At 48.0% G+C, this 27,475-nt stretch overlaps 1 protein-coding gene across 11 annotated transcripts in view; it reads left to right on the top strand.

Moving 5' to 3' along the window:
- The window catches only part of CACNG6 (calcium voltage-gated channel auxiliary subunit gamma 6), a 57,466-nt gene that overhangs the window by 20,129 nt on the left and 9,862 nt on the right, over positions 1–27,475 (top strand). For 10 of the 11 annotated variants that reach the window (XM_073015995.1, XM_073015989.1, XM_073015991.1 and 7 more), the window contains 8 exons: positions 62–1,222; positions 1,702–1,817; positions 2,025–2,390; positions 13,198–13,339; positions 14,771–14,932; positions 15,721–15,796; positions 16,900–17,026; positions 27,254–27,472. In XM_073015995.1, coding sequence (XP_072872096.1) covers positions 62–300 — 239 coding nt within the window. In that variant the 3' untranslated portion in view covers positions 301–1,222; positions 1,702–1,817; positions 2,025–2,390; ... (3 more) ...; positions 16,900–17,026; positions 27,254–27,472. The remainder of the gene's footprint in view (positions 1–61; positions 1,223–1,701; positions 1,818–2,024; positions 2,391–13,197; positions 13,340–14,770; positions 14,933–15,720; positions 15,797–16,899; positions 17,027–27,253; positions 27,473–27,475) is intronic. The other variant, XM_073015990.1, reaches the window with a different exon arrangement.

The following is a 27,475-nucleotide window of genomic DNA, read 5'->3' as shown; positions in this document are numbered from 1 at the left end:
AGATGTTCAGGCACAGCTGGGGTCCCGGGGGCCTGATGGTGTGCTGTCCTCTCTCCCGCAGGCCTGCTGCTCTTGGTGAGCCTGGAGGTGTTCCGGCATTCCGTGAGGGCCCTGCTGCAGGGAGTCAGCCCGGAGCCTCCCCTGGCCCCACGCCTCACCTACGAGTACTCCTGGTCCCTGGGCTGCGGCGTGGGGGCCGGCCTGATCCTGCTGTTGGGGGCCGGCTGCTTTCTGCTGCTCACACTGCCTTCCTGGCCCTGGGGGTCCCTCTGTCCCAAGCGAGGGCACCGGGCCACCTAGAGCCACGCCTGAGACTTCTCTAAGCAACCACCAAGCCCTTTGACCTTCTCCATTGTACCCCCAAGATCTTTTTGCTCCATCTCCTGAGGAAACTGTGTTCTCCCTGCTCGGGGGCCCATGTTTTTTTTACACGCCTGCCTCCTGTCCCCTTATCCTTTCTCTGTAAATACCCTTCTCTCGGTGGCTGTATGTGATTTGCTTGGGGTTGGGATGGGAAGAGGTTCTTTGCAAACGAGGGTCCCCAGGGAAGACTGGTGGGGACCTGATGGGGTAGCTGTGGTGTGGGGCGGGGGGATGAGGTCAGGGGTCTTGGATGGGAGTTGGGGGCCCCTTCATTTCCCAGGTGTGGATCGATTCACTTGCCGGGAGAGACTTTTTACAACTCATCTGCAGCTCAGGGTGGGGGTGGGGGGAGATAGGGAAGGGTCTGACCTGGCTGTGATCTGATTTGGGATTAAAGGTTTGGAAATTTAACAGCTTTGGTTTGGAGTCTATTTGTGACATGATTGTGCATTAGGGGGTAAAGAAAAGAGACCCCGTATACCTTCCAGAAACGTGCCACTTATGAGCCCAGAAGTCACGTGGAAATGAACCCATGTACGATGGTTCAGAGTGTGGAAAGCACAATATATTTTTTATTTTTATTTTTATTTTGAGACGGAGTCTTGCTGTGTCTCCCAGGTTGGAGTTTAGTGGCACAACCTTGGCTCACCGAAACTTCCGCCTCCTGGGTTCAAGTGATTCTCCTGCCTCAGCCTCCAAAGTAGCTGAGATTACAGGCACGAGCCACCATGCCCAACTAACTTTTGTATTTCTTTATTTTGAAGAGACGGAGTTTTACCATGTTAACCAGGCTGGCCTTGAACTCTTGATCTCAAGTGATCCACCAGCCTCAGCCTCCCAAAGTGCTGGGATTACAGGCGTGAGTCACCGCACCCCGCCCAGATTTCCCCTTTACACATGACTCCTATCATACTTGATTAGGATTTACCCCAGTGACCTCATTTTAACTTGATTACCTCTGTAAAGACCAGAGGTACCTTTGTACCAGATTACCTCTGTAAAGACCTCCAAATGAGGTCACATTCTGAGGTACTGGAGGTTGGGGCCAACATATATATATATATATATTTTTGTGGGGGAGAACATTCAACCTTTAACAATGCATATATTTAAATTATGTTTTCTGGTCAGGTGTGGTGGCTCACGCCTGTAATTCCAGCACCTTGGGAAATGCCTGTTCTAATTTAGGTCCATGGGCACAGGCCCCAGGGTGGAGCCCTCGCCAGAGACCCTGCCCTTTTCTACCCAGCAGTTCTCTGCCCCCCTCCCCTATCAAAATGCTTTTTCTGCATCTGTTGAGACGATCATGTGATTTTAGTTTTATTTGTTACTTTACAGTCTCACTCTGTCGCCCAGGCTGGAGTGCAGCGGTACGATCTCAGCTCACTGCAACCTCCGCCTCCCAGGTTCAAGCAATTCTTGTGCCTCAGCCTCTTCACTACCTGGGATTACAGGTGTGCACCACCAGACCCAGCTAATTGTTGTATTTTTAGTAGAGATGGGGTGTCACCATGTTGGCCAGGCTGGTCTTGAATGCCTGACCTCAAGTGATCCACCCACCTCGGCCTCCCAAAGTGCTGGGGTTACAGGCGTGAGCCACTGCACCTGGCTGACTATGCGATTTTTGTTTCTAATTCTGCATTCCTCCATTCAACAAGTAGAAGTGTCCTGCAGTGCCTGGCCACCTGGGAGCCAGGCTGGTGTGAAACCCCAGCTCCCCGACTTACAGCTGGAGCAACAGCTTCACCTCTTTCTGTCTTGGTTTCTTCATCCCTAAAGACGGTACATGAGCTCAACCCTGCACCTGCTCCCAGGAGTCACCGTCGGTAGTAAACGCCATCATAAGCCCTGCAAAGCTCCCAGGAGACCGCCTGGCATGTGGTCGCAGCTTGATCTGCCTTTGCTGTTATTTTTCATCAAGTGGCACTTAGAGAGTAAACAGGGACCCCTGGTGAGCTGACAGCCTGCTGCTGGAAACAGATACTAATCACATCACTGAAGTAATGAGCATGCAATTATAAACCGAGGTAAGCGCCAGGAGACAAGATAGTCCGCAATTCTTTTTTGTTGTTGTTGTTTGACTTTGTTCCCAGCCAGGTCAGGGAAGCCTCAAGAGACGTCTGCCATGGGGGTGGTGGGGATGGCTGGTCTTGGGGGAATGGCTCTTTCTTTTCTTTCCTTCCTTCCTTCCTTCCTTCCTTCCTTCCTTCCTTCCTCCCTCCCTCCCTCCCTCCCTCTCTTTCTTTCTTTCTTGAGATGGAGTCTCACTCGGTCCCCCAGGCTGGAGTGCAATGGCACAATCACGGCTCACTGCAGCCTCGACTTCCCAGGTTCAAGCGTTTCTCATGCCTCAGCCCCAAAAATACCTGGGACCACCGGCACACACAGCCACACCCGGCTAACTTTTTGTATTTTTTGTAGAGATGGGGATCTCCCAATGTTGCCCAGGTTGGTCTTGAACTTCTGGTCTCAAGCAATCCACTCACCCTGGCCTCCCAAAATGCTGGGATTACAGGCATGAGCTACCATACCTGGCCACTCTTTATTATAAATAAATAAATAAATAAATAAATAGAGACAGGGTCTCACTGTGTTGCCCAGGCTGGTCTCAAACACCAGGGCTCATATGATCCTCCTGCCTCGGGTTGCCAGGTGCATGAACCACCGCACCTAGCAGGAATGGCTCTTTGTCCAGTGGGGTCTTCATTCTGAAAACTCTTACCTGGGGTCAGGGAAGGGAAGGTTCAAAGCCAGAGACTCAAGAGAAAAGGGAGTTGGCAATTTTCCCCTAAACCCTCCCTGACCACACTCCAAGTGGTCCCCCCACAGCCAGTTCAGGCTTCAGTTCTGGGTGGGGAGAGACCGGAGAGAGGAGAAGGCAGAGATATAACGTAGACGTATCAGAAGTGGGAGAAGGAAGTACAGACCCCGCAAAGACAGATGACTGGAATCACATCATCCTATGAAACAATGCCTTGTTGGGGCTCAGAAAACAATACTCCCGAAATAAGTATGACGTTTGTCAGGTGGAGTATTTGAACTAAAGGAGATTAGAAGGTCTCAGAGGAGGCCGGGCATGGTGGCTCACGCCTGTAATCCCAGCACTTTGGGAGGCCAAGGAGGGTGGATCACATGAGGTCTGGAGTTCAAGACCAGCCTGGCCATCGTCTCTACAAAAAATACAAAAAACTAGCTGGGTATGGTGGTATGTGCCTGTAATCCCAGTTACTCGGGAGGCTGAGGCAGGAGAATCACTTGAACCCAGGAGGTGGAGTTTGCAGTGAGCCGAGATCACACCACTGTACTCCAGCCTGGGTGACAGAGTCAGACTCTGTCTCAAAAAAAAAAAAAAATTAGCCGCTGCTGATTCAGATGCACAGTGCTAAGTATGAGTGTTCAAACAGCAAGCTATTTTAATTAAATTAATTAACTTTTTTGAGACAGGGTCTCACTCTTTCACCCAGGCTGGAGTGCAGTGGCATGATCTTGTCTCACTGCAAACTCCATCTCCCGGGTTCAAGTGATTCTCCTGCCTCAGCCTCCTGAGTAACTGGGATTACAGGCACATACCACCACACCAGGCTAATTTTAAATTTTTTTATAGAGATGAGATTATACCATGTTGCCCAAGCTAGTCTTGAACTCCCGAGCTCAAGCGATCTGCCCACCTCGACCTCCCAAAGTGCTGCAATTACAGACATGAGCCACCACATCTGGCCTATTTTAATTTTATAACCTCTCATGACATCTCTCCTTCCTCAATTTGTCTTCTGAGGGTTCTGACTTTAGCCAGAATTGGAAAGAGGCCCAATGCTTCATGAAGGTTGACAGCTGGAGAAGTAGTAGAAGGTTGCCTGGCAACAGTGGTGTTAGGGCAGACAGGAGCAAGTCCCTGGGTGGTTTCCTAGCAGAAGGAATGTGAGCAGGGCTGAGCCTAGCAGGCAAGATAGGAGATGACAAGGGTGCCCAGATTGTCGGCTTCTGAGGAATTTCTCATCCCGGCTCCCCAGAGCCTCTGGACACAGCCCATCTCTCTCTCTCTCTCTCTCTCTCTCTCTCTCTCTCTCTCTCTCTCTCTCTCTCTCTCTCTCTCTCTCTCTTCCCCTCTCCCTCTCTCTTCTCCCCTCCCTTTTGCTTGTCATCTTTTCCTCCTCTTTTTTCTTTTTTCGCTTTCCCTCTCATCCTTCCCTCCTCCTCCTTTTACTTCTCATTCTTCCTTTTCTTCTTCCTCTTCCTCCTTCTCCTATTACTATTACTACTGATAATAACAACAGCGAACATTTGTTAAATGCCTCATCTGAGAGATTTTCTTTTGGAGTCATTAAAAATTTCTGACACTAGGCCAAGCGCTGGGGCTCACACGTGTAATCCCAGCACTTTGGGAGGCCAAGGTAGGCAGATCACTTGAGCTCAGGAGTTCAAGACCAGCCCGGGCAACATGGTGAAAGCCAGTTCCCTTAAAAAAAAAAAAAAAAATTAACTAGGCATGGTGGTGCATGCCTGTGGTCTCAGCTACTTGGGAGGCTGAGGTGGGAGGATCACTTGAGCCCAGAAGGTCAAGGCTGCAGTGAGCTGTGATTGCAGTCCAGCCTGGGAGACAGAGTGAGACCCTGTCTCAAACAAACAAACAAACAAAAAAGCCAGGCGCGGTGGCTCACACCTGTAATACCAGCACTTTGGAAGGTTGAGGCAGGTGGATCACAAGGTCAGGAGATCAAGACCATCCTGGCTAACATGGTGAAACTCTGTCTCTACTAAAAAAAAGTACAAAACATTAGCCGAGCGTGGTGGTGGGCGCCTGTAGTCCCAGCTGCTCTGGAGGCTGAGGCAGGAGAATGGTGTGAAGCCAGGAGGTGGAGGTTGCAGTGAGCCGAGATCGTGCCACTGCACTCCAGCCTGGGCAACAGTGCAAGACTCCATCTCAAAAAAATTTTTTTTCTTTTCTAATACTAGATAGTGGCAATGCTTACACAACATTGTGGATGTACTTATGTACTTAGTATCAGCAAGTATTGTACATTTTAAAAATAGTTAGAATGGTGAAATTTTGCTTTATGTAATGGTAAAATTTTACCACAGCAAAAATAAAGTCTAGGCATGGGTAAAGAATAGTTTAGGACCACTACAAAATGAAGAGAAGTCAGCATGAGGAAGTTCTGAAATGGGTATCACTCCCTGATAAGAAGATAGAAGGAGGCCAGGTGCAGTGGCTCACACCTGTAGCCCCAGTACTTTGGGAAGCTGAAGTGGGTGGATCACAAGGTCAGGAGTATAAGACCAGCCTGGCCAATATGGTGAAACCCCATCTCTACTAAAAATACAAAAATTAGCTGGGCATGTTGGCAGGTGCCTATAAGTTCAGCTACTTGGGAGGCTGAGGCAGGAGAATCACTTGAACCTGGGAGGCGGAGTGAGATTGCACCACTGCACTCCAGCCTGGGCAACAGAGAGAGACCCTGTCTTCAAAAACAAAACAAGGAAGATAGAAGGGGAGAAGGGAGCTGTTGAGCTGTTGCCTTACCCTTGAGCATTGTCTGGACAGGACATGATGAGTGGAGCTGCCCCGGGTCATGGGTGACCAGGAGGCAACAGGCCAAACATTGAAGACATGAGTGGGAAAACAGAAAGGGCTTGGCTCTTAACAACATGCTCGAGTTTTTGCACGAAATCTTCCTGTTATGCAAGGTAACTAAATAACTTTTTTGTTTAGGTAATCAGTTCTTCAAAACTGAGCCCATCTTGATAAGTTACTCCACCAAGGGGTGGAGTGCAGTAAAGAACTGACGCTTGTGGTTATAGATGAAGCAATGTCTTTGAGAAAGGCCCTTCTTTGCCACAGTCACTTTTTTCTTTTTCTTTTGAGACAGGGTCTCACTGTCGCGCAGGCTGGAGCACAGTGGCGTGATCTTGGCTCACTGCAACCTCTGCCTCCCTGGTTCAAGCGATTCTCCTGCCTCAGCCTCCTGAGAAGCTGTGATTACAGGCACGCACCACCATGCCCAGCTAATTTTTGTATTTTTAGTAGAGATGGGATTTCACCATGTTGGCCAGGCTGGTCTTGAACTCCTGACCTCAGGTGATCTGCCTGCCTCAGCCTCCCAAAGTGCTGGGATTACAGGCCTATATAAACCATTTTAACTGGGGTGAGAGGATAAATATTTCATTGCAGTTTAGCCAGGCATCGTGGTGCATACCTGTAGTCCCAACTACTCAGGAGGCTGAGATGGGAGGATGACTTGAGCCTGGAGGCTGCAGTGAGCCATGATCTCACCCCTGCATTCCAGCCTGGGCAACAGACCCTGCCTCAAAAAAAAAATAAAATAAAATAAAAATTAAACTAAAATAGGGTTGCCAGATTCAATGCAGGATGCCCAGTTGATTTCAAAACTCAGATGAACAATGAATAAAATGTCTAAACGGCCCCCAAACTGCATGAGATATACTTATATTCAACATTTTTTTTGTTTATCTAAAACTTTACATTTAACTGGGCATCCTGTATTTTAATTTCCCAAGTCTAGCAATTCTATTTTAAAAGAATCCCTCTGTCTGCTACGTTGAGAGCAGATGGTCAAGGCGGGAAATGAAGGTAGAAGCAGGGAAATGGTTTAGGACGCTATTGTGATCATCTAGGTGAGAAACAATGAGTCAGACCAGAGGGTGCCAGCGAGCCTGAGGACCCGCCCTGTTCGCAGCCCCTCCCCTCCTGTTGCTCTTAACTGATGTGACACAATCCTTGTGAGGTTGTGGACGGAGCAGGGGAACTGCACAGAATCTGACAAATCAACCTAAAAATTATTCACTGCCTACTCATTTGCCGTGCAAGGACAAACAAGAGCGTTGAAATGTGAGGCTTGCAAAGCCACAAGATAGGGAGGGCTTAATCCCGTATCAGTGTTACGAAGGCATTTTCCACCTTGTACTTCCTTTTCCATTTGGATAAAAATTCAAACTTTTAGGCCAGGTGCGGTGGCTCACCCCTGCAATCCCAGCACTTTGGGAGGCCAAGGCGGACCGATCACTTGAGGTCAGCAGTTGGAGACCAGCATGGCCAACATGGTGAAACCCTGTCTCTATTAAAAATACAAAAATTAGCTGGGCGTGGTGGCGCATGACTGTAATCACAGCTACTCTGGAGGCTGAGGCTGGAGAATCGCTTGAACCCAGGAGGCGGGGGTTGCAGTGAGCTGAGATTATGCTACCACACACTCTAGAGCCTGGGCAACAGAAGAGTGAGACTCAGTCTCAAAAAAAAAAAAAAAAAAAAAAAAAAAAAAAAAAAAAAAACCAACCCACACACACACTCAAACTTCTTTTATTTTTTTGAGACAGAGTTTCGCTCTTGTTGCCCAGGCTGGAGTACAATGGCACGAGCTTGGTTCACTGCAACCTCCGCCTCTCAGATTCAAGCGCTTCTCCTGCCTCAGCCTCCCAAGTAGCTGGGATTACCAGCATGTGCCACCACGCCCGGCTAATTTTGTATTTTTAGTAGAGATGGGGTTTCTCCATGTTGGTCAGGCTGGTCTCCAACTCCCAACCTCAGGTGATCCGTCCGCCTTGGCCTCCCAAAGTGCTGGGATTACAGGCATGAGCCACTGGGCCCTTCTTACGGCAACTTGCAAAGTTCTGCATGATCCGGGCCCTCCCTTCTCCTGTTGTTCTCTGGCTGGCTCACTTTGCCTCAGCCACGCTGGCCTGTGTCCATTCTTGGAACTACCGTGGGCCGGGCTTGCACCTGCCCCAGGGCCTTTGCCTGCGCTATGCCTTCTCCCCGGAATGTCATTCCCTTTGCATTTCTCATGGCTACATACTTCACTGTCTTTAATTCTCAGCTGCAACATATTTTCCTCCAAGTCTTCCCTTACCCACTTCCCAAAGGAAAGACCCACCTTCCATACACTCATTATGTTACATTGTATCCCTCTGTTGATTTCTAGCAGGTCTCTCATTACGATCTATAGTTTGTTGTTTTTTTTTTTTTGTTTTTTTTTTTTTTTGAGACGGAGTCTCGCTCTGTCGCCCAGGCTGGAGTGCAGTGGCCGGATCTCAGCTCACTGCAAGCTCCGCCTCCCAGGTTTACGCCATTCTCCTGCCTCAGCCTCCCGAGTAGCTGGGACTACAGGCGCCCGCCACCTCGCCCGGCTATTTTTTTGTATTTTTTAGTAGAGACGGGGTTTCACCGTGTTAGCCAGGATGGTCTCGATCTCCTGACCTTGTGATCCGCCCGTCTCGGCCTCCCAAAGTGCTGGGATTACAGGCTTGAGCCACCGCGCCCGGCCTTAGTTTGTTGTTTTTTTCTTTCAGATGGAGCCTCACTCTGTCACCCCACCCAGGCTGCAGTGCAGTGGTGTGACCTCAATTCACTGCAACCTCTGCCTCCCAGGTTCAAGTGATTCTCGTGCCTCAGCCTCCCGAGTAGCTGGGACTACACGTGTCCGCCACCACGCCCAGCTAGTTTTTGTATTTTTAGTGGAGACAGGGTTTCACCATGTTGGCCAGGCTGGTCTCAAACTCTCGACCTCAGATGATCCGCCCGTCTCAGCCTCTCAAAGTGCTGGGATTATAGGCGTGAGCTACTGCGCCTGACCAACAGTAACAGCCTTTTCAAAATGCCTGGTCCATAGTGCGTGCTCGGCAAATATTTGTGAAATCACTGGATACATAAGACAGTTCCAGGGAAGGGCAGTGGCTTGCTCAGAACAGGGAAGCTGCCCAGGAGTCTGTCTCCCGATTCTCAGACCATAATCCCGTGCTCAGTTCCTCGAAGATTCAAAGCTGACGAAGGCAAGGTCCACACTGTCACCCACTCTTTAAAAGCCCCAAACCAGTGATTCCGGGGTTGCTGTTCAAGGTTCTTCATTGATCAGGTCTCTTGGTAACAAGTGTTGGCCTCCCACAGGTACATGTCAGAGTCTCTTTCCTCTCGCAGGCTGAATGCTTGTCCATTTATGTAGATCCCACATTTTCTTTGGATCATTTTGCATTCATTCACTGATGGCACTTACACTGCTTCCATTTCTTGGTTTTTGTAAATAATGCTGTTAAGAACATCAACGTATAAATATCTCTTCAGGTCGAGAGTGGTGGCTCATACCTGTAATCCCAGTACTTTGGGAGGCCAAGGAGGGTGGATCACTTGGACCCAGGAGTTCAAGACTAGCCTGGGCAAAATGGTGAAACCCCGTCTCTACAAAAGTAAAATAAAATTAAAATTAAAATTAAAATTAGCTGGGCTTGGTAGTGCATGCCTGTAGTCCCAGCTATTCAGGAGGCTGAAGTGAGAGGGTCACTCAAGCCCAGGAGGTCGAGGCTGCAATAAGTAAGCTGAGATCGCACCACTGCACTACTCACCAGGCAACAGAGAGAGACCCTGTCTCAAAAATAAATACACAGATAGGCCGGGGGCAGTGATTCATGCCTGTAATCCCAATACTTCGGGAAGCCGAGGCAGGCAGATCACCTGAAGTCAGGAGTTCAAGACCAGCCTGGTCAACATGGCGAAACCCCATCTCTACTAAAAATACAAAAATTAGCTGGGCATGGTGTTCAGTGCCTATAGTCCCAGCTACTCGGGAGGCTGAGGCAGGAGAATTGCTTAAACCCGGGAGGCAGAGATTGCAGTGAGCTGAGATCACGCCACTGCGTTCCAGCCTGGGTGACAGAGTGACACTCCATCTCAAAACAAATAAACAAACAAAAATACATACCTCCTCAAGACGCTGCTTGGAATTCTTTTGAGTATCTCCCCAGAAATGGAATTGCTGGATCCCATGGTAATTCTATTTTATGAGTTAGAACTTGATGGCCTGAATTTTTTGTGGTGTCAGCTGTAGACTCACAGTGAGGGAAGCCCAGGAGGGGATGGGCTTTAAGAGGATGACGCTGAAACAGAGGGGCTTTAGTTAATAAGGACGTGCTGTGTTCTTGACCCTTCCTAAGTGAGTAGATTGTAAGTGTTCTTACACACACACACAAATAAATGTGAGGTAATGCATACGTGAATTAGCTCAATTTAGCCTTTTCACAATGTATACTGTTTCCACACATCACGTTGTACACCATAAATACATACAATTTTTATTTTCTCATTAAAAAATAAATTAGTAATGCTTAAACAAATTAAATTTCATATTGTTGGGGAGGGGGAAACAGTGCATGATGTTGCAATGAACTGCATTTCATTTCCTGAAACGTCAGCAAAAGACCAGCCGTGGGGTAGAAGACCGGAGAGGAGGGAGCGTGGCCTCCCTAGCTCCCCACTTCTTTCTCAAGCTGCAGACTGAACTAGGGTCTCAGGAACTGGGCTAAGGGGCCCCCGTGTCTGCAGCCTCTCTGAGGGCGCTTCATGGACTCCAGCAAAAGGCTTGAGGCTGGAAACGAGGGTATGAGTGTGTGGAGAGGTAGGGTGAGGTTGGGTTTCTGCAAGGAAATAATAATCGTCGTGCTTGACTGATGTACTTAGGCACCAGGCTGAAGGCCAAGGCAGCTGGTGAGGCTGGGAGAGAAATTAACTTCCCCTCTTGCTGCCCTGCCTTTGGCTGGAAACAGTCATGAGCCGCCACCTAGCGGCGAAAATGACAGCAGCAGCTTGGACCTAGAGCTGGGGCCACAGAACAAAGGCGTCATCCCTTTAAATTAGGACAATTTTCCTCTCTCAAGGCGGCTTCTCTGTTCTGGTTACCTACTGACTTATAGCCAGTCACCCCAAACTTAGTGGCAAAAAACAACTGCTATTTATAGTTTCCTTCTTTCTTTCTTTTTTTTCTTTCTTTTTTTCTTTTTTTAGGCAGAGTCTCGCTTTGTCGTCCAGGCTCAAGCAGAATTCTCCTGCCTCAGCCTCCTGGCTAGCTAGGATTACAGGCACGCACCACCACGCCCAGCTAATTTTTGTATTTTTGGTAGAGATGGGGTTTCACCTTGTTGGCCAGACTGGTCTCGAACTCGTGACCTCAGGTGACCCACCTGCTTTGGCCTCCCAAGGTGCTGGGATTATAGGCATGAGCCACCATGCCCGACTATAGTTTATTTATATTCGTAGATTCTAGCAGTCAGGAATTTGGACAGAGTACAGCAGCAGTGGTTTTATCTGCAGCCTCAGCTGGGAAGACTGGAATGGAGGGTGTTTGAATTATCTGGAGGATCGGGGAGCTTCTTCATTCACATGTTCGGTGTTTGGGCTGGATGACTCCAAGACTGTGCGCAGCTGGAGGACAGCTGACCCGAGTGCCCACACGTGGCCTCTCTGTGTGACTTGGGCTTCCTCACAGCATGGTGGCCTCAGGACAGGCAGACTTCCTGTATGATGTTTGGTTCAGCAAAGAAGGCAGAAGGCGAATCACCTTTTATGATCTAGACTCATAAGTTGCCTCTAGGCTGGAGTGCAGTGGTGTGCTCACTGCAGCCTTGACCTCCTGGACTCAAGAGATCCTCCTGCCCCCGCCTCCCAAATAGTTGGGACTACAGGCACATGCCACCACTCCCAGATGATTTTTATTTTTACTTTTAATGTAGAGACGGTGTCTATTCTGACTCTATCAGTCGAAGCAGTCAGGGACTCACCAATATTTGAGAGGAAGGAGCTATGGACTGCACCTGGAGAAGGGAGAATGTCAGCCAGGTGCGGTGGCTCACGCCTGTAATCCCAGCTCTTTTGGAGGCTGAGGCAGGTCGATTACCTGAGGTCAGGAGTTTGAGACCAGCCTGGCTAACATGGTGAAACCCTGTTTCTACTAAAAATACAAAAAAAAAAAAAAGTTAGCCAGGCATGGTGGCGCATACCTGTAATCTCAGCTACTCTGGAGGCTGAGTCAGAAGAATCGCCTGAACCTGGGAGGTACAGGTTGCAGTGAGCCGAGATCGTGCCATTGCACTCTAGCTTGGACGACAGGAGCAAAACTCCATCTCAAAAAAAAAAAAAAAAAAAAAAAAGAAGGGAGAATGTCTAACAACTTGCAGCCATGTTTTAAAACTGGATGTTCTCCCTGAGGATTTGAATATAAAGCTTTGTCAGTTGCTTGGTGTGGTGAAGCAATGAGAGGTTTTTTTTTGCGGGGGAGGAGGTGTCAGATAGTTCAAGAATTTATAATAAGCATCAGAAATGTACTTCTCAAAAAAGCCAGCCTGGGCAACATAGCGAGATTCCCATCTCTACCAAAAAAAAAAAAAAAAAAAAAAAAAAAGCCCACCGTGGGTGGTGCACACATGTGGCCCCAGCTACTTGGGAGGCTGAGGCAGGAGGATTGCTTGAGCCTGGGAGGTTAAGGCTGCAGTGAGCTATGATTGCGCCACTGCACTCCAGTCTAGGTGACAGTGCAAGACCCTGTCTCAAAAAATAAAAAGAAAATAAACATACTAAAAAAGATAAGGACACATGTTAGCAATGTGAAATAAGAACAATTATCCATAAAGCAAGGGGCTTATGGAAATAAAAAGTATAAAAATATATGATGGTAAAAAATATATAACAGTATCCTCTGATAGAATAGGCAGTAGGGTGGGTGCCGTGGCTCACGCCTGTAATCCCAGCACTTTGAAAGGCTGAGGTGGGACGATCACTTGAGACCAGGAATTTGAGACCAGTCTGGGCAACATGGTGAGACTGTGTCTCTTAAAAAAAAAAAAAAGGGGGGGCAGTAGAATTGATACAGCTGAAGAAAAATGAACAAGTAAGAAGATGTGGTGGAGGAACTTTTCCAGGAAGCTGATAAAATTCTATTAATATCAGAAAGAATAGGAGAAAAGCCATCGTAAGATATAAGGGACAGCTGTTTCTGAAAATCCAAACTCTTCTCTGCTAAGAGAATCCTGATTTTGTTTTTGTTTTTGTTTCTTGAGATGCAGTCTTGCTCTGTCGCCCAGGCTGGAGTGCAGTGGTACAATCTCGACTCATGGCAACCTTCACCTCCCAGATTCAAGCAATTCTCCTGCCTCAGCCTCCCAAGTACCTGGGATTATAGGCACTCACAACCACACCCAGGTAATTTTTGAATTTTTAGTAGAGACGGGGTTTCACCATATTGCTCAGGCTGGTCTCAAACTCCTGACCTTGTGATTCGCCCACCTTAGCTTCCCAATGTGCTGAGATTATCGGCATGAGCCACCACGCCTGGCCGAGAACCCTGATTTTGTTCAGGTGTCAACTGGCCACCCTTGTTCCTTGGAGACTTGGCCCTTTTCTAGTTTCAGGTATGAATCTTGATTAGTCTAAGGCTTAGTGACGTGCTGGTTCTGAAAGTGTGGTCCCTGAACCAGCAGCGTCAGCATTACCCGGGAGCTTATCAGGCAAATTCTTGAGCCCCACCCACGCCAGCCCTACTGAATCAGAAAGTCTGAGGGCGAGCTTTTCCTTTTTCCTCCTCTCCACCCCATGGTTTGACAAGTCCTCCAGGTGATTCTGATGCACGCTAAAGTTTAAACACTGTTCGCCCAGTTAGGTAACCTCACACCCAGTGCTAGTGATCACTTAAGGAAGGGGCTGGATGCAAACGTGTTTCTTGAGATGTGAGTGGAAATCTCATGGGAGGCTTCCTCATGTTAGAAAGGGACGCCTTGGAAAGACTATGCCCATCGTCTGCTTTTTATCTCATCCTTTCCAAAAAATTAACTTTTTATGTATTTATTTTTTTGAGATGAAGTCTTGCTGTGTTGCCCAGGCTGGATTGCAGTGGCGCGATCTTGGCTCACTGCCACCTTCACCTCCTGGGTTCCAGCAATTCTTCTGCCTCAACCTCCCAAGTAGCTGGGACTACAGGCACCTGCTACTATGCCCGGCTAATTTTTGTATTTTTAGTAGAGACAGGGCTTCACCATGTTGGCCAGGCTGGTCTCAAACCACTGACCTCAAGTGATCTGCCCACCTGTGCCTCCCAAAGTGCTGGGATTATAGGAGCAAACCACCTCACCTGGCTTACCTTTTTATTTTAAAACAGTTCTGGAGGCCAGGTGTGGCGGCTCATGCCTATAATCCCAGCTCTCTTTGGGAGTCTGAGGCAGAAGGATCACTTGAGCCCAGGTATTCAAGACCAACCTGGGCAACATGGCAAAATCCCATCTCTACAAAAAATTTTTTAAAAATTAGCATTCGCCTATACATCCAGCTACTTGGGAAGCTGAGGTGGGAGGATCACTTGAGCCTGGGAGGTCAAGGCTGCAGTGAGACACCATGCTGGGAATACAGGCATGAGACACCACTCCAGGTCTGGGGGTTCTCTCTTTTTTTTGTTGTTTTTTTTTGTTGTTTTTTTTTTGAGACAGTCTCCCTCTTTTGCCCAAGCTGGAGTGAAGTGGCGTAATCTCGGCTCACTGCAACCTCCGCCCCACAGATTCAAGTGATTCTCCTGCCTCAGCCTCCTGGGCAGCTAGGATTATAGGCACCCGCCACCAAGCCTGGCTAATTTTTATATTTTAGAGACGCGGTTTTGCCACGTTAGCCAGGCTGGCCTCAAACTCAAACTCCTGACCTCAAATGATCCGCCCGCCTCTGCCTCCGAACGTGCTGGGATTACAGGCGTGAGCCACCGCGCCCCGACGGTTCTGTTTTTGTAATCAGCGCACAGGTTCATTTTTCTGGGTAAGTATCACCTTACACTTCCCTGTTTTCGATTTGTCTGTGGAAAGTTTCTTTGTGGAGGGAACCTCAAGTTCCTGGTTGTTAATCTTTCTCTGCTAGAAGTTTAGGGCAACCTGATTTCATTAGACAGGTTAGAATTAGGACAGGGGTGAGAGGGTGAGAGAGAAGAGAGAGACGTGAGAGACGAGAGAGAGGAGAGAGAGCGCCCGGGCGTGGTGACTCACACCTGTGAGTCCACCTGAAGGTAGGAGTGTTGAAATTAGAAGATTTTTTTTCCATAGGTTATCGAGATACAGGTGGTGTTTGGTTGCATGAGTAAGTTCTTTAGTGTGAGATTTTGGTGCACCCATCACCCAAGCAGTATACACTGCACCTTATTTGTAGTCTTTTATCCCTCGCCCCCCTTCCACCTTTTACCCCAAGTCCCCAAAGTCCATTGTATCATTCTTATGCCTTTGCGTCCTCATAGTTTAGCTCCCACTTATCAGTGAGAACATACAATGTTTGGTTTTCCATTCCTGAGCTACTTCACTTAGAATAATAGTCTCCAGAGATTAGAAGCGTTTTTGTTTTGGTTTGTTTCTGTGTGTTTCTTTACATAAGCTGTTGGTGTGCTGTGAGTCCCATCCTCTGGCCACCACAGGTGTGTGATGGAGGATGACAGTCTCTTCAACTGGACGATTCAGAGTAGTTATGTGGGGTGAGGGGCGGGCCCAGAGAGGAACAGGGTCTGATATGGTTTGGCTTTGTGTTCCCACCCAAATCTCATCTTGAATTGTAATCCCCAGGTGTTGGGGGAGGAACCTGGTGGGAGGTGATTGGATCATGGAGGTGGCGTTCACCATGCTGTTCTTGTGATAGCAGGTGAGTTCTCAGGAGATCTGATGGTTTTATAAGTGTTTGGCAAGCTCCTCCTTTGCTTGCTCTTCTCTCGCTCCTGTTGCCTTGTGAAGAAGATATTTGCTTCTCCTTCCCCTTCTGCCATGATTGTAAGTTTCCTGAGGCCTCCCCAGCCATGCAGAACTGTGAGTCAATTAAACCTCTTTTTTTTGTTTTTTGTTTTGTTTTGTTTTGCTTTTTGAGACTGAGCCTCACTGTCATGCAAGCTGGAGTGCGGTGGTGCAATCTCAGTTCACTGCAACCTCCACCTCCCGGGTTCAAGTGATTCTCCTGCCTCAGCCTACTGAGTAGCTGGGACAACAGGCATGCGCCAACACCAGGCTAATTTTGTATTTTTAGTAGAGATGGAGTTTCACCATGTTAACCAGGCTAGTCTCGAACTCCTGACCTCAAGAGATCCGCCCACCTCAGCCTCCCAAAGTGCTCAGATTACAGGCGCAAGCTACCACACTTGGCCTCGGATATTTATAGCAGTGCGAGAAGGGACTAACACAGGGTCTTTCCTCATTGGAGAGAGAGGGTGGGAGGGGAGAGAGGGGAGAGAAGGGAGAGAGGGGAGAGAGAGAGGGTGGGAGGGAAGAGGGAAGAGAGGAGAGAGAGGGGAGAGAGGGGAGAGAGAGAGGGTGGGACAGAAGAGAGGGAAGAGAGGGGAGAGAAGGGAGAGAGAGAAGAGAAGGGAGTTGGGGAGAGAGAGGGAGAGAGGGGAGTGGGGGAGAGAAGGGAGAGAGAGAAGAGAAGGGAGTGGGGGAGAGAGAGGGAGAGAGGGGAGTGGGGGAGAGAGAGGGAGAGGGGAGAGAGGGTAGTGGGGGAGAGAGAGAGGGAGAGAAAGGGAGGGAAAGAGAGGGAGAGAGAGAGAGGGGGAGAGACAGGGAGAGAGAGGGAGAGAGAAAGGGAGGGAGGGAGAGAGAGGGAGAGAGAAAGGGAGGGAGGGAGAGAGAGGGAGAGAAGGGAGAAAGGATAGTGGGGGAGAGAGAGAGAGAGGGGGAGAGAGAGGGAGAGAGGGGGAGAGGGAGAGGGAGAGGGGACGGAGAATGAATGTACCAGGAGCTGTCTTTTCTCCTTTGCAGGAGCGCCACCTGGAGGTAGGAGGTGAAGTCTGCAGAGAGAAGCTGGAAATGTACTGATGGATCCCCAAGGATTCAGTAATGTGACCAAGCAGAGGAGCTGCGTTTACAGGCATCAGGGGAACTGCAGGTGAGAGATCCGCAGCCTTGCGAGAGAGTGGGGGAAGCGGGAGAAGCTCCACATGGGGAGATAAAGGAAAAGCTGACCATGCTCCCTCCACCTTGCAGGCAACCTGCCAAAAAGATTTTAATTACTAAGCTGACACTGTATTTTTTTCTTGTATGTGACTTTTTAAAGAAGCAGCTGGAAGTCTTTATGACCTAAGATGACTATAAAAATTATAAGAAGGCCGGGCGCGGTGGCTCACGCCTGTAATCCTAGCACTTTGGGAGGCCAAGGTGGGCAGATCACTTAAGGTCAGGAGTTCAAGACCAGCCTGGCCAACATGGCAAAACCCTGTCTCTACTAAAAATAACAAAAATTAGCTGGGTGTGGTAGCACATGCCTGTAATCCCAGCTGCTCGGGAGGCTGAGGCAGGAGAATTGCTTGAACCTGGGAGGCAGAGGTTGCAGTGAGCCATGACTGCACCACTGCACTGCAGCCTGGACAACAGAGCAAGACTGTCTCAAAAAAAAAAAAAAAAGAAAGAAAGAAAAGAAAAGAAAAGAAAAAAAGAAAATTTATGAGACTTGCTTTAGATGTTGCCCAAGGGCACAGGTAAAGAATTAGATCTAGGAGTTGGATGTGATAGGGCAATGGGGGAAAAGAAAAACATTGTTTACTGAAATCAAGGGAATAATCACACCTGCATCTTTACAACTCATGTGCTTACAACTAGGGCAACCAAATTGTTCTGGTTCGCCCGGGATTTTCTCTGGTTTAGCCCTGAAATGTCTGTGTCCTGGGAAATTCCTCATTTCTATTTTAAAACTGAAAGTCCCACATCCTAAGACACATACACACACACACACGCCCCTGCACACACCACTCCTGGTAAAGCAGAGACAGTTGGTCATACTATCTACAACAACCCTATTCGAGATCTGTGTCTCCACCATGAGGAAAGGTATGGGAGTTCTGGAGATTTTAACACATGTTCCCAAGGTCATGCAACCTGCCCTTATATGCAACACGGAAAGCAGACGACTCTCCTCTTTCCACAATTCTAAGCCTCTTCCCCCAGCATGTCCCATGTGGAAGATAAAAGTTAAGAAAATGAAACTGGCCAAAACTTGATGCTGCATTTGTGATTTTAGAAAGTAAATGATCAGACAGTATTAACATTATCAATGCAAAAAGAAAGTGAGACTGAACGGATTGTTTACCTTAACATGATCAAGTTAAACTTGTATAGGGCTTAAATATAATGCTGCTTAAAAGCTCAGGTTTATCGGGGGCAGTTTTGGTGGAAGAAACTCAGGCAGTCCCTCTGGTGGTCGTTACGGATGTGGCAGTTGGAAGTGATGGATATGGTAACAGAAGGTTCTAAAAACAACAGAAAAGGGCTACGGTTCTTAGCAGGAGAGACAGTGAGGAGTTGTGAGGAAAGCTGCAGGTTACTTGGAGACAGTCGTCCCAAATGCATTAGAGGAACTGTAAAAATCTGCCACGGAAGGAACGATGATCCATAGTCAGAAAAGTTACTGCCGCTGAAGCAGGAAACCCTTCTTGTTCAGGACTGTCATAGCCACAGTTTGCAAAAACTGCAGCTGTTGATTAATGTGATGTAATGTCAGTTAGATGTACATCCCTGAGGTCTTAAAAACAAAAAACAAAAAACAAAAAAAAACCTCATCCAGGCATGGTGGCTCACGCCTGTAATCCCAGCGCTTTGGGAGGCCGAGGGGGGCAGATCACCTGAGGCCAGGAGTTGGAGACCAACCTGGCTAACATGGTGAAACCCTGTCTCTACTAAAAATACAAAAATTAGTCGGGCGTGGTGGCGGGCACCTGAAATCCCAGCTAGCTACTCAGGAGGCTGAGGCAGGAGAATTGCTTGAACCCAGGAGGTGGAGGTTTCAGTGAGCCGAGATCGTGCCACTGCACTCCAGCATGGATGACAAGAGTGAAACTCCATCTCAAAAAATAAATTAAATAAATATTTAGCCAGGCGTGGTGGCAGGCACCTGTAATCCCAGCTACTTGGGAAGCTGAAGCAGGAGAATCACTTGAGCCCAGGAGGCGGAGGTTGCAGTGACCTGAGATCGTGCCACTGAACTCCAGCCTGGGCAACAGAGCAAGACTCTGTCTCAAAAAAACAAAAACAAAAGCAAAAAAAGGCTCAAGTTTATGAATGAACTGTTCATATCAGGTACTCTTTCAAAATAATGACTGTTTTTTGTACCAACTATTGTGCTCACGTGATTGGATGAACAATGCTTCGAAAGAATTTGAAACAATAAGGCAAAGAAACCTAATGTCCATAACAGAAGAAAACAATAGATGTATAGCATTAGATTTTTGTTGTTGTTGTTGTTGTTGTTGTTGGAGACAGGGTCTTACTCTGTCACCCAGGCTGGAGTGCAGCAAGTGGTGCAATGATGGCTCACTGCAGCCTCCACCTCCTGGGCTCCAGCGATCCTCCTGCCTCAGCCTCTAGAGTAGCCCAGACTACAAGCGTGCACCACCACGCCCAGCTAATTTTTGTATTTTTAGTAGAGACAGGGTTTTGCCATTTCCCCCACGCTGGTCTCGAACTCCTAGGCTCAAGCAATCTACCTGCCTCAGTCTCTCAAAGTGCTGGGATTACAGGCGTGAACCACTGCGCCTGGTATGGTACTAGAAAAATTCTTTTTTTTTTTTTTTTTTAACTTTTAAGTTCAGGGGTACATGTGCAGGATGTGCAGGTTTGTTACACAGGTAAACGTGTCATGGGGGTTTGTTGTACAGATTATTTCTTTTTTTTTTCTAGTGTAGTTACTACTTCCTGATACACAGATTATTTTATCGCCCAGGTATTAAGCCTAGTACTCACTGGTTATTTTTCCTGATCCTCTCTCTCCTACCACCCTCCACCCTCTGACAGGCCCCAGTGTGTGTGAAAAATTCTTATAGTCTTCTAGAAAGTAAACTAGGTAACTTTTGGAACATAGGGTATTATATAGAGAAGCTGTAGAAAATATATTTCTTTGAATTTTTTTTTTTTTTACAAATGATCACTATTATTTTTATTTTTATTTTTATTTTTTTGAGATGGAGTCTCGCTCTGTCACCCAGGCTGGAGTGCATTGGCGCGATCTCGGCTCACTGCAACCTCCACCTCCCAGGTTCACGCCATTCTCCTGCCTCAGCCTCCCGAGCAGCTGGGACTACAGGCGCTGCCACCGCGCCTGGCTTTTTTTTTTTTCTTGTATTTTTAGTAGAGATGGGGTTTCACCGTGCGGGCTTACTCCATTCTCCTGCCTCAGCCTCCCGAGTAGGTGGGACTACAGGCACCCGCCACGTCGCCCGGCTAGTTTTTTGTATTTTTTTCAGTAGAGACGGGGTTTCACTGTGTTAGGAAGGATGGTCTCTATCTGCTGACCTCATGATCCCCTCGCCTTGGCCTCCCAAAGTGCTGGGATTACAGGCGTTAGCCACCGCGCCCGGCCTCACTATTGTGTTTAAAATATGTTTACCATCTGCAGTAGTGTGCTAGGGAAGCCATACCCCCTACTGGGGGGCTTATGGTACAAAAATGGATTTTCTACAGTTCTGCAGGCTGGAAATCCAAAATAGAGGTGCCAGTAGGGTCAGTTTCTCCTGAGCCCTCTCTGCTTTGTATGCAGATGGCCGCCTTCTTGCTGTGTCTCCACGTGGTCTTTCCTCTGGATGTACACATCCTAGTGTCTCTCTCTTTTTTTTTTTTGAGATGGAATCTTGCTCCGTTGCCCAGGCTGGAGTGCAATGGCATGATCTCAGCTCACTGCAGCCTCCGCCTCCTGAGTTCAAGCGATTCTCCTGCCTCAGCCTCTCGAGTAGCCAGGATTACAGGCGCACACCACCACGCCCGGTTGATTTTTGTATTTTTAGTAGAGATGGGGCTTGGCCATGTTGGCCAGGCTGGTCTCGAATTCCTGACCTCAGGTGATCCGCCCACCTGGGCTTCTCAAAGTGCTGAGATTACAGGCGTGAGCCACCCGCACATAGCCCCTAGTGTCTTTTTTATGTCCAAATTTCCTTTTTTCACAAGGGCCTCTTGTCTCCAAATACAGTCACATTCTGAGTTACTGGGCGTTAGGATTCAGCACATGAATTTTGAGATGTAATTCAGCCCATAATTAAGCTCTGTCCTCGTCAGACTGATGATCTGTACTTTCTCTGAACTAACGGGGATTTATATATTCCTTTTTGATAGCAAGGAACTCAGGTTCTCCATGGCCCCTTTATGAAGTTGCTCCTGCTGGTACATGACCCTCAGTTAGTTTCCTGAAGTCACTTACAAAGCCACCTCCACATGTGTTGAGCCTCTTCAGTTTACTTTCAAATCCTGGGCCTGTGCTGCATGGCTCTGCTTCCCACAGATTCACATGTTAGATCTTTTCTATTTTTTCTGAGATGGAGTTTTGCTCTGTCGCCCAGGCTGGAGTGCAATGGCATGATCTTGGCTCGCTGCAACCTCCGCCTCCTGGGTTCAAGCGATTCTCCTACCTCAGTCTCCTGAGTAGCTGGAATTACAGATGAGCGCTACCACGCCCAGCTAATTTTTGTATATTTAGTAGAGACAGCTTTTCACCATATTGGCCAGGATGGTCTCGATCTCTTGACCTCATGATCCTCCCGCTTCAACCTCCTGAAGTGTTGGGATTACAGGTGTGAGCCACCGCACCCGGCCACATGTTAAATCTTTTTTTTTTTTTTTTTTTTTTTTTTTGAGACGGAGTCTCGCTCTGTCACCCTAACTGGAGTGCAATGAGGAATCTGGGCTCACTGCAAGCTCCACCTCCCAGGTTCACGCCATTCTCCCGGCTCAGCCTCCTAAGTAGCTGGGACTACAGGCGCCTGCCACCACGTCTGGCTAATTTTTTGTATTTGTAGTAGAGACAGGGTTTCACCGTGTTAGCCAGGACGGTCTTGATCCCCTGACCTCGTGATCCACCTGCCTTGGCCTCCCAAAGTGCTGGGATGACAGGAATGAGCCACCACGCCCGGCCACATGTTAAATCTTAACATCCAATGTGATCGTAGAGGTTGGGCCTTTGGTGATGGCAGCAGCCACTCCAGATGGCTTGCCGCTGCCATGACGCCAACTGCCACAGGGAGGCCCAGCTGGGACTATACACTCAATGGAGCCGCAGGGAGTCCTGCCCCTTCTGAGTTGGGGCGGGAGGTCCCAGGGTGCTGCTTCAGCTGTGCAAACCCCAGCTGTGGATCCGAGCCTCCCTGTGCTCCTGGGGCTCTGGAAGCGGGCAGAAGCCCTACCCTCCTGGGTGCAGCTGCAGCCACCCAAACCGCGACTCATTCTCCATGGAGGCCCAGGCCTCCTGCTCCGTGGAGCAGGCAAAAGCTCCCTGGCAGGTGCAGCTGCCGACCACATCTTCAGACTCAGGCATCCCTGCACTCTTAGGAGCCTGGAAGGCTCGTGAAGGCTGGGAAGTTCCTCCTCCTGCTGCCTGGCTTCTACCTGTTGTTTGATGACTGCTCCTCTCTCAAAGAAGTTAGGGCCTGAGCCTGGGCACCATTAATGGCAACAGGAGGCAGACAGGTTCCTGGGCAGAAGGGGGTGGGTTCCCAATAAGGCCCCACCTTCAGGCCAGGGAGGGCCTGAAAGCTGGGGGCCGGGCTGCCGGTTCCACTTCCGCAGACCTGGAGTAGGGACTTGTGGTGCCTTTTCTGGGACCACCTATGGCTGCCCATAGCTACTTAGGAGGTGAGGCAGGAGAATCGCTTGAACCCGGGAGGTGGAGGTTGTGGTGAGTCAAGATCTTTAACATCGCACTCCAGCCTGGGCAACAAGAGTGAAACTCCATCCCAAAAAAAAGAAAAAAATCCAAAACAATGACAAAAGAGTAAAGCAGCCCAAGGGAAAAAGACAGATACCGTTCAAAGAAATAGCAGTTATATAGAGCAGGGTTACCCGGGTCCGTGGCCTATTAGGAACCAGGCTGCACAGCAGGAGGTGAGTGGGGGGTGAGTGAGCGAAGCTTCATCTGTATTTACAGCCACTCCCCATTGCTCACATTACCACCTGGGCTCTGCCTCTCTCAGATCAGTGGCAGCATTAGGTTCTCATAGGGGCGTGAACCCTACTGTGAACCGCACATGCAAGGGATCTAGTTTGTGCACTCCTTATGAGACTCTGATGCCTGATGATCTGAGATGGAACAGTTTTATCCCTAAAACATCCACGTACCCCTCCACGTCTTCCACAAAATCAGCCCCTGGTGCCAAAAAGGTTGGGGACCATGGATCTAGAGCATCAAAATAACCACCAAAAATAGTAAACAGTGTATTATGGCTTCGATATACGGAAAGGAAACAACTTCCCAACCTAGAATGTTGTACTCGTTGAAAATAACAAATATTATATGTGAATGAACTAAAGGATCAGGTTAGAAGAAAACGTTTGGTTGAAGTAAAACAATTAATGTTTTGTTTCCAAGAGACACAAAGGCGTGGAAAGGTTGAAAGTAAATGAATAGGCAGGGCGTGGTGGCTTACGCTTGTAATCCCAGCACTTTGGGAGGCTGAGGCAGGTGGATCGCTTGAGGTCAGGAGTTCGAGACCAGCCTCACCAACATGGTGAAACCCCATCTCTACTAAAAATACAAAAATTAGCTGGGCATGGTGGTGCATGCCTGTAATCCCAGCTACTTAGGAGACTGAGGCAGGAGAATTGCTTGAACTTGGAAGGCAGAGGTTGCAGTGAGCTGAGATCATGCCACTGTACTCCAGCCTGGGCAACAGAGTGAGACTCTATCTCAAAAAAAAAAAAAAAAAAAGAAAGAAAAGAAAAAGAAAGAAAGAAAATGAACACAGAAAAGATACATAATGCAAATACTAACCAAAAGAAAACAATCACATATCAAGACTTACTCTTGTCGACAAGAAGAATCAAATTCTATAAAATATTGGAAGAGATTTATTCTGAGCCAAATATGATAATGACCGTGGCCCATGACACAGCCCTCAGGAGGTCCTGAGAACATGTACCCAAGGTGGTCGGGGGGCATCTTGGTTTTATACATTTTAGGGAGGCATGAAACATCAAACACTTTTGAGAAATACATTGGTTTGGTCCAGAAAGCCTGGACAATTTGAAGGAGACGGGGGCTTCCAGGCTTCAGGTAAATTAAAACATTGTCTGATTGACAATTGGTTGAGTTTGTCTAAAGACCTGGGATTAATAGACAGAAAATATTCAAGGTAAGATAAAAGACTGTGGAGACCAAGGTTCTGTTGAAGTCTTATAGCGGCTGCCCTTAGAGATAATAGATGGCAAATGCTTCCTACTCAGACCTTCCAAAGGTGCTAGATTCTCAGTTACTCTCCTCAGGATTGGGAGGTCCTGGAGGAAAAAGATGAGCTAGGTTAACAGAGATCCTTTACGTATGCAAATGTTCCCCCCAACAAAGGACAGCTTTGTAGGGTCATTTAAAAATATGGCAAAGAAACATGGTTTGGGGTAGAATATTTTTATTTTCTTCTTTGTTAGGTTATGTTATGCCAGAGTCAGATTGTAAAGTACATCACGATATATAGGGCTAAATAAAACCCATCTGATGAGAATTTATGGTTTGTAGGGCATGAGTCCCCAGACCCCTTAGAGAAGAATCTGGGCAAGATTTTAAAAAAAAAAAAAAAAATCAGAGCTGAGTCCTCACTATGGTAATTCAATGAGTGTGACTCCCAGCATAGATGTCCATAAAGGATATCCATTAGGGTCACCCATTTTAATACTGTTTGCCAGGACTCTTCAATCAAAACAAAATCCATTCTCAGAATAGCTGAGAATCAAAGGAGGACTTTTTGGTTTTTGGTTTTTTTTGGGGGGGGTTCAAGAATGATTGAGCGAGAACACTGCAGGGAGTGAAGGAATGCTGAGCTTTGGAAGCAATTAGAACCAAGAAAACAAAAGCTGAAAGCCCTGTTACTCACTCCCGCTTCCCGGATGCTCCCTGAATCATCTTTGTGTTTCTCCATAAAGACTGGCTTCCTCCACATGGTGAGACAGATGGTCACCAAGAACTCCCAAGCTTTAAAAAGAATGACTGTGGCAAGAAAACAGAGAGACACTCCTCCCCCACCTTGCTACTCCCCATGTGGCTTCTACACGGCAACCTGGGGCTGTGTAGTGAGGGGAGGGGAGCAAAGAGGTTTGCATTAGTCCGTTTTCACATTGCTGATAAAGACATACCTGAGACTGGATATTTTTTTAAAAAAAGAGGTATAATGGACTCCCAGTTCCACATGGCTGGGGAGGCCTCACAATCATGGTGGAAGGTGAAAGGCACATCTTACATGGTGGCAGATGAGAGAGAAATGAGAGAGCCACGCAAAAGGGGAAACCCCTTAGAGAGACGTCAGCTCTTGTGAGACTTGTTCACTACCGCGAGAATAGCATGGGGGAATCTGTGGGCGGAGGATGGCCCAGGTGCCGAGGCAAGAGACTGAAGGCACAAACTGTTTCAGTATAATAAAGAAAATAGTTGGAATAAGAGTAGTCGTAATACAAATTAGATATAGAGGTGATTGTGGACATTATCAATCATTATTATAAACATTATTGATCATTAGCTTTTAATATTACTCTTTGTTGCATTGCTAATATAACCTAGGAATAACGGGTGGGTATAGGGTCAGGTGCTGAAGGGACATTGTGAGAAGTGACCTACAAGGCAAGAGGTGAGCCTTCTGTCACACCCGCATAAGGGCTGCTTGAGGGCTCCTTGGTGAAGCGGTAGCGCCAGTGTCTGGGAAGGCACCTGTTACTTAGCAGACCGCGAAAGGGAGTCTCCTTTCCTTGGAGGAGTCAGGGAATGCTCTGCTCCACCAGCTTCTTGTGGAAGGCTGGATATTATCCAGGCCTGTCCACAATCATCCGGAGGCCTAAACCCTCCCTGTGGTGCTGTGCTTCAGTAGTCACGCTCTTTGTCCACTTTCATGCTCCTCCCATACCCCTGGTTCCTCTTTGAAGTTCGTAGTAGATAGCGGTAGAAGAAATAGTGAGAGTCTTAAAGTCTTTGACCTTTCTTACAAGTGCATAGAAGAAAATATTGACGTATGCTGCCTGCTGTCTCTGCTTCGGCTACCTGTAAGGGAAGGGCCCCCTGTCCCATGATCACATGATTTGCTTCACCTTATTAATCACCTGGACATGTCACCCTCCTTACCCCGCCCCCTTGTCTTGTATGCGATAAATATCAGCGCGTCCAGCCGTTCGGGGCCACTACCAGTCTCCGCGTCTTGGTGGTAGTGGTCCCCACGGCCCAGCTGCTTTCTCTTTATCTCTTTGTCTTGTATCTTTATTTCTTACAATCTCTCGTCTCCACACATGAGGAGAACACCTGCAAAGCCCCTTAGGGCTGGGCCCTACAGGAATCCGCCCCCATGATTGAATTATCTCCCACTGGGTCCATCCCACAACACATGGGAATTATAGGAGCTACCATTGAAGATGAGATGTGGGTGGGGACGCGGACACAGGCCTTATCAAAGTTGTTCCTTCAGATGCAATATTCCTGGGAGCTTCTGGTTAGGACAAGATACAAGCGGAGACAGTTTCATGGGTATTGTAAATTCAATGTTTGTGTCCCGACAAAATTCAGCTGTTGGAACTTAACCCCAAGGTGATGGTATTTGTAATACGGGAGCTAAAAAGAAATGATTTAGGCAGACAGTGAGGGTAAGAGAGCCCTCCTAAGGTCTCCTGTGAATAAAGAGCCGTCCCCAAATCATTTCTTTTCTAACAGAAAGCAGCCCGAAACATCAAGGTGCAGGCCTAGACAAGCAAGCTAAAAGCTTGCATAGGTAAATGCTGGCATCTGTGCCAATAGAAAAGGGATGCCTGGAGGCTGGGTATATTCAACATGGAGGTTCCCTCTTCCCTTTTGTTTGTCCCCACATGTGCAGTAAAAAAGCAGGCAATGTAGTCCCAGCCAGGCAGAGACCCCACCTATGTAATAAAAGATTAGGGTGGGATAGCCAGCTTCTTCGTGGGCTGTGCAAACGTCACACCTGGTCCGATTAATCTCTCAGGCCCTATGTAAATCAGACACCACCTGCTCAAGCTTGTCTATCAAACCCCATGCATTTCACCACGAAACCAGGGGTCCCACTCGGGAGCCCCTCTCTATCTGTACGAGTGAGAGCTATTCTCTTTTCTCTTTCTTTTGTTTATTAAGCCTTCACTTTTTTTAAATTTTATTTTTGAGCAGGAGTCTCTGTCATTCAGGCTGGAACTTCTGACCTCAGTTGATCCTCCCCGCTTCGACCTCCCAAATTGCTGAGATTACAGGCGTGAGCCACTGCGCCCTGCCCAGTCTCTTTCACTACGTGAGGACACAGCAAGAAGGTGCCAGCTATGAACCAGGAAAAAGCCCTCAGCAGACTGAATCTACCAGCGCTTTGGTCTTGGACTTGAAGCCTTCAGAACGGTG

The sequence above is a fragment of the Chlorocebus sabaeus genome, chromosome 6 (assembly GCF_047675955.1).
Source record: "Chlorocebus sabaeus isolate Y175 chromosome 6, mChlSab1.0.hap1, whole genome shotgun sequence".
Classification (NCBI taxonomy): Eukaryota; Metazoa; Chordata; class Mammalia; order Primates; family Cercopithecidae; genus Chlorocebus; species Chlorocebus sabaeus.
This window is presented reverse-complemented; position numbering and strand designations above follow the sequence as displayed.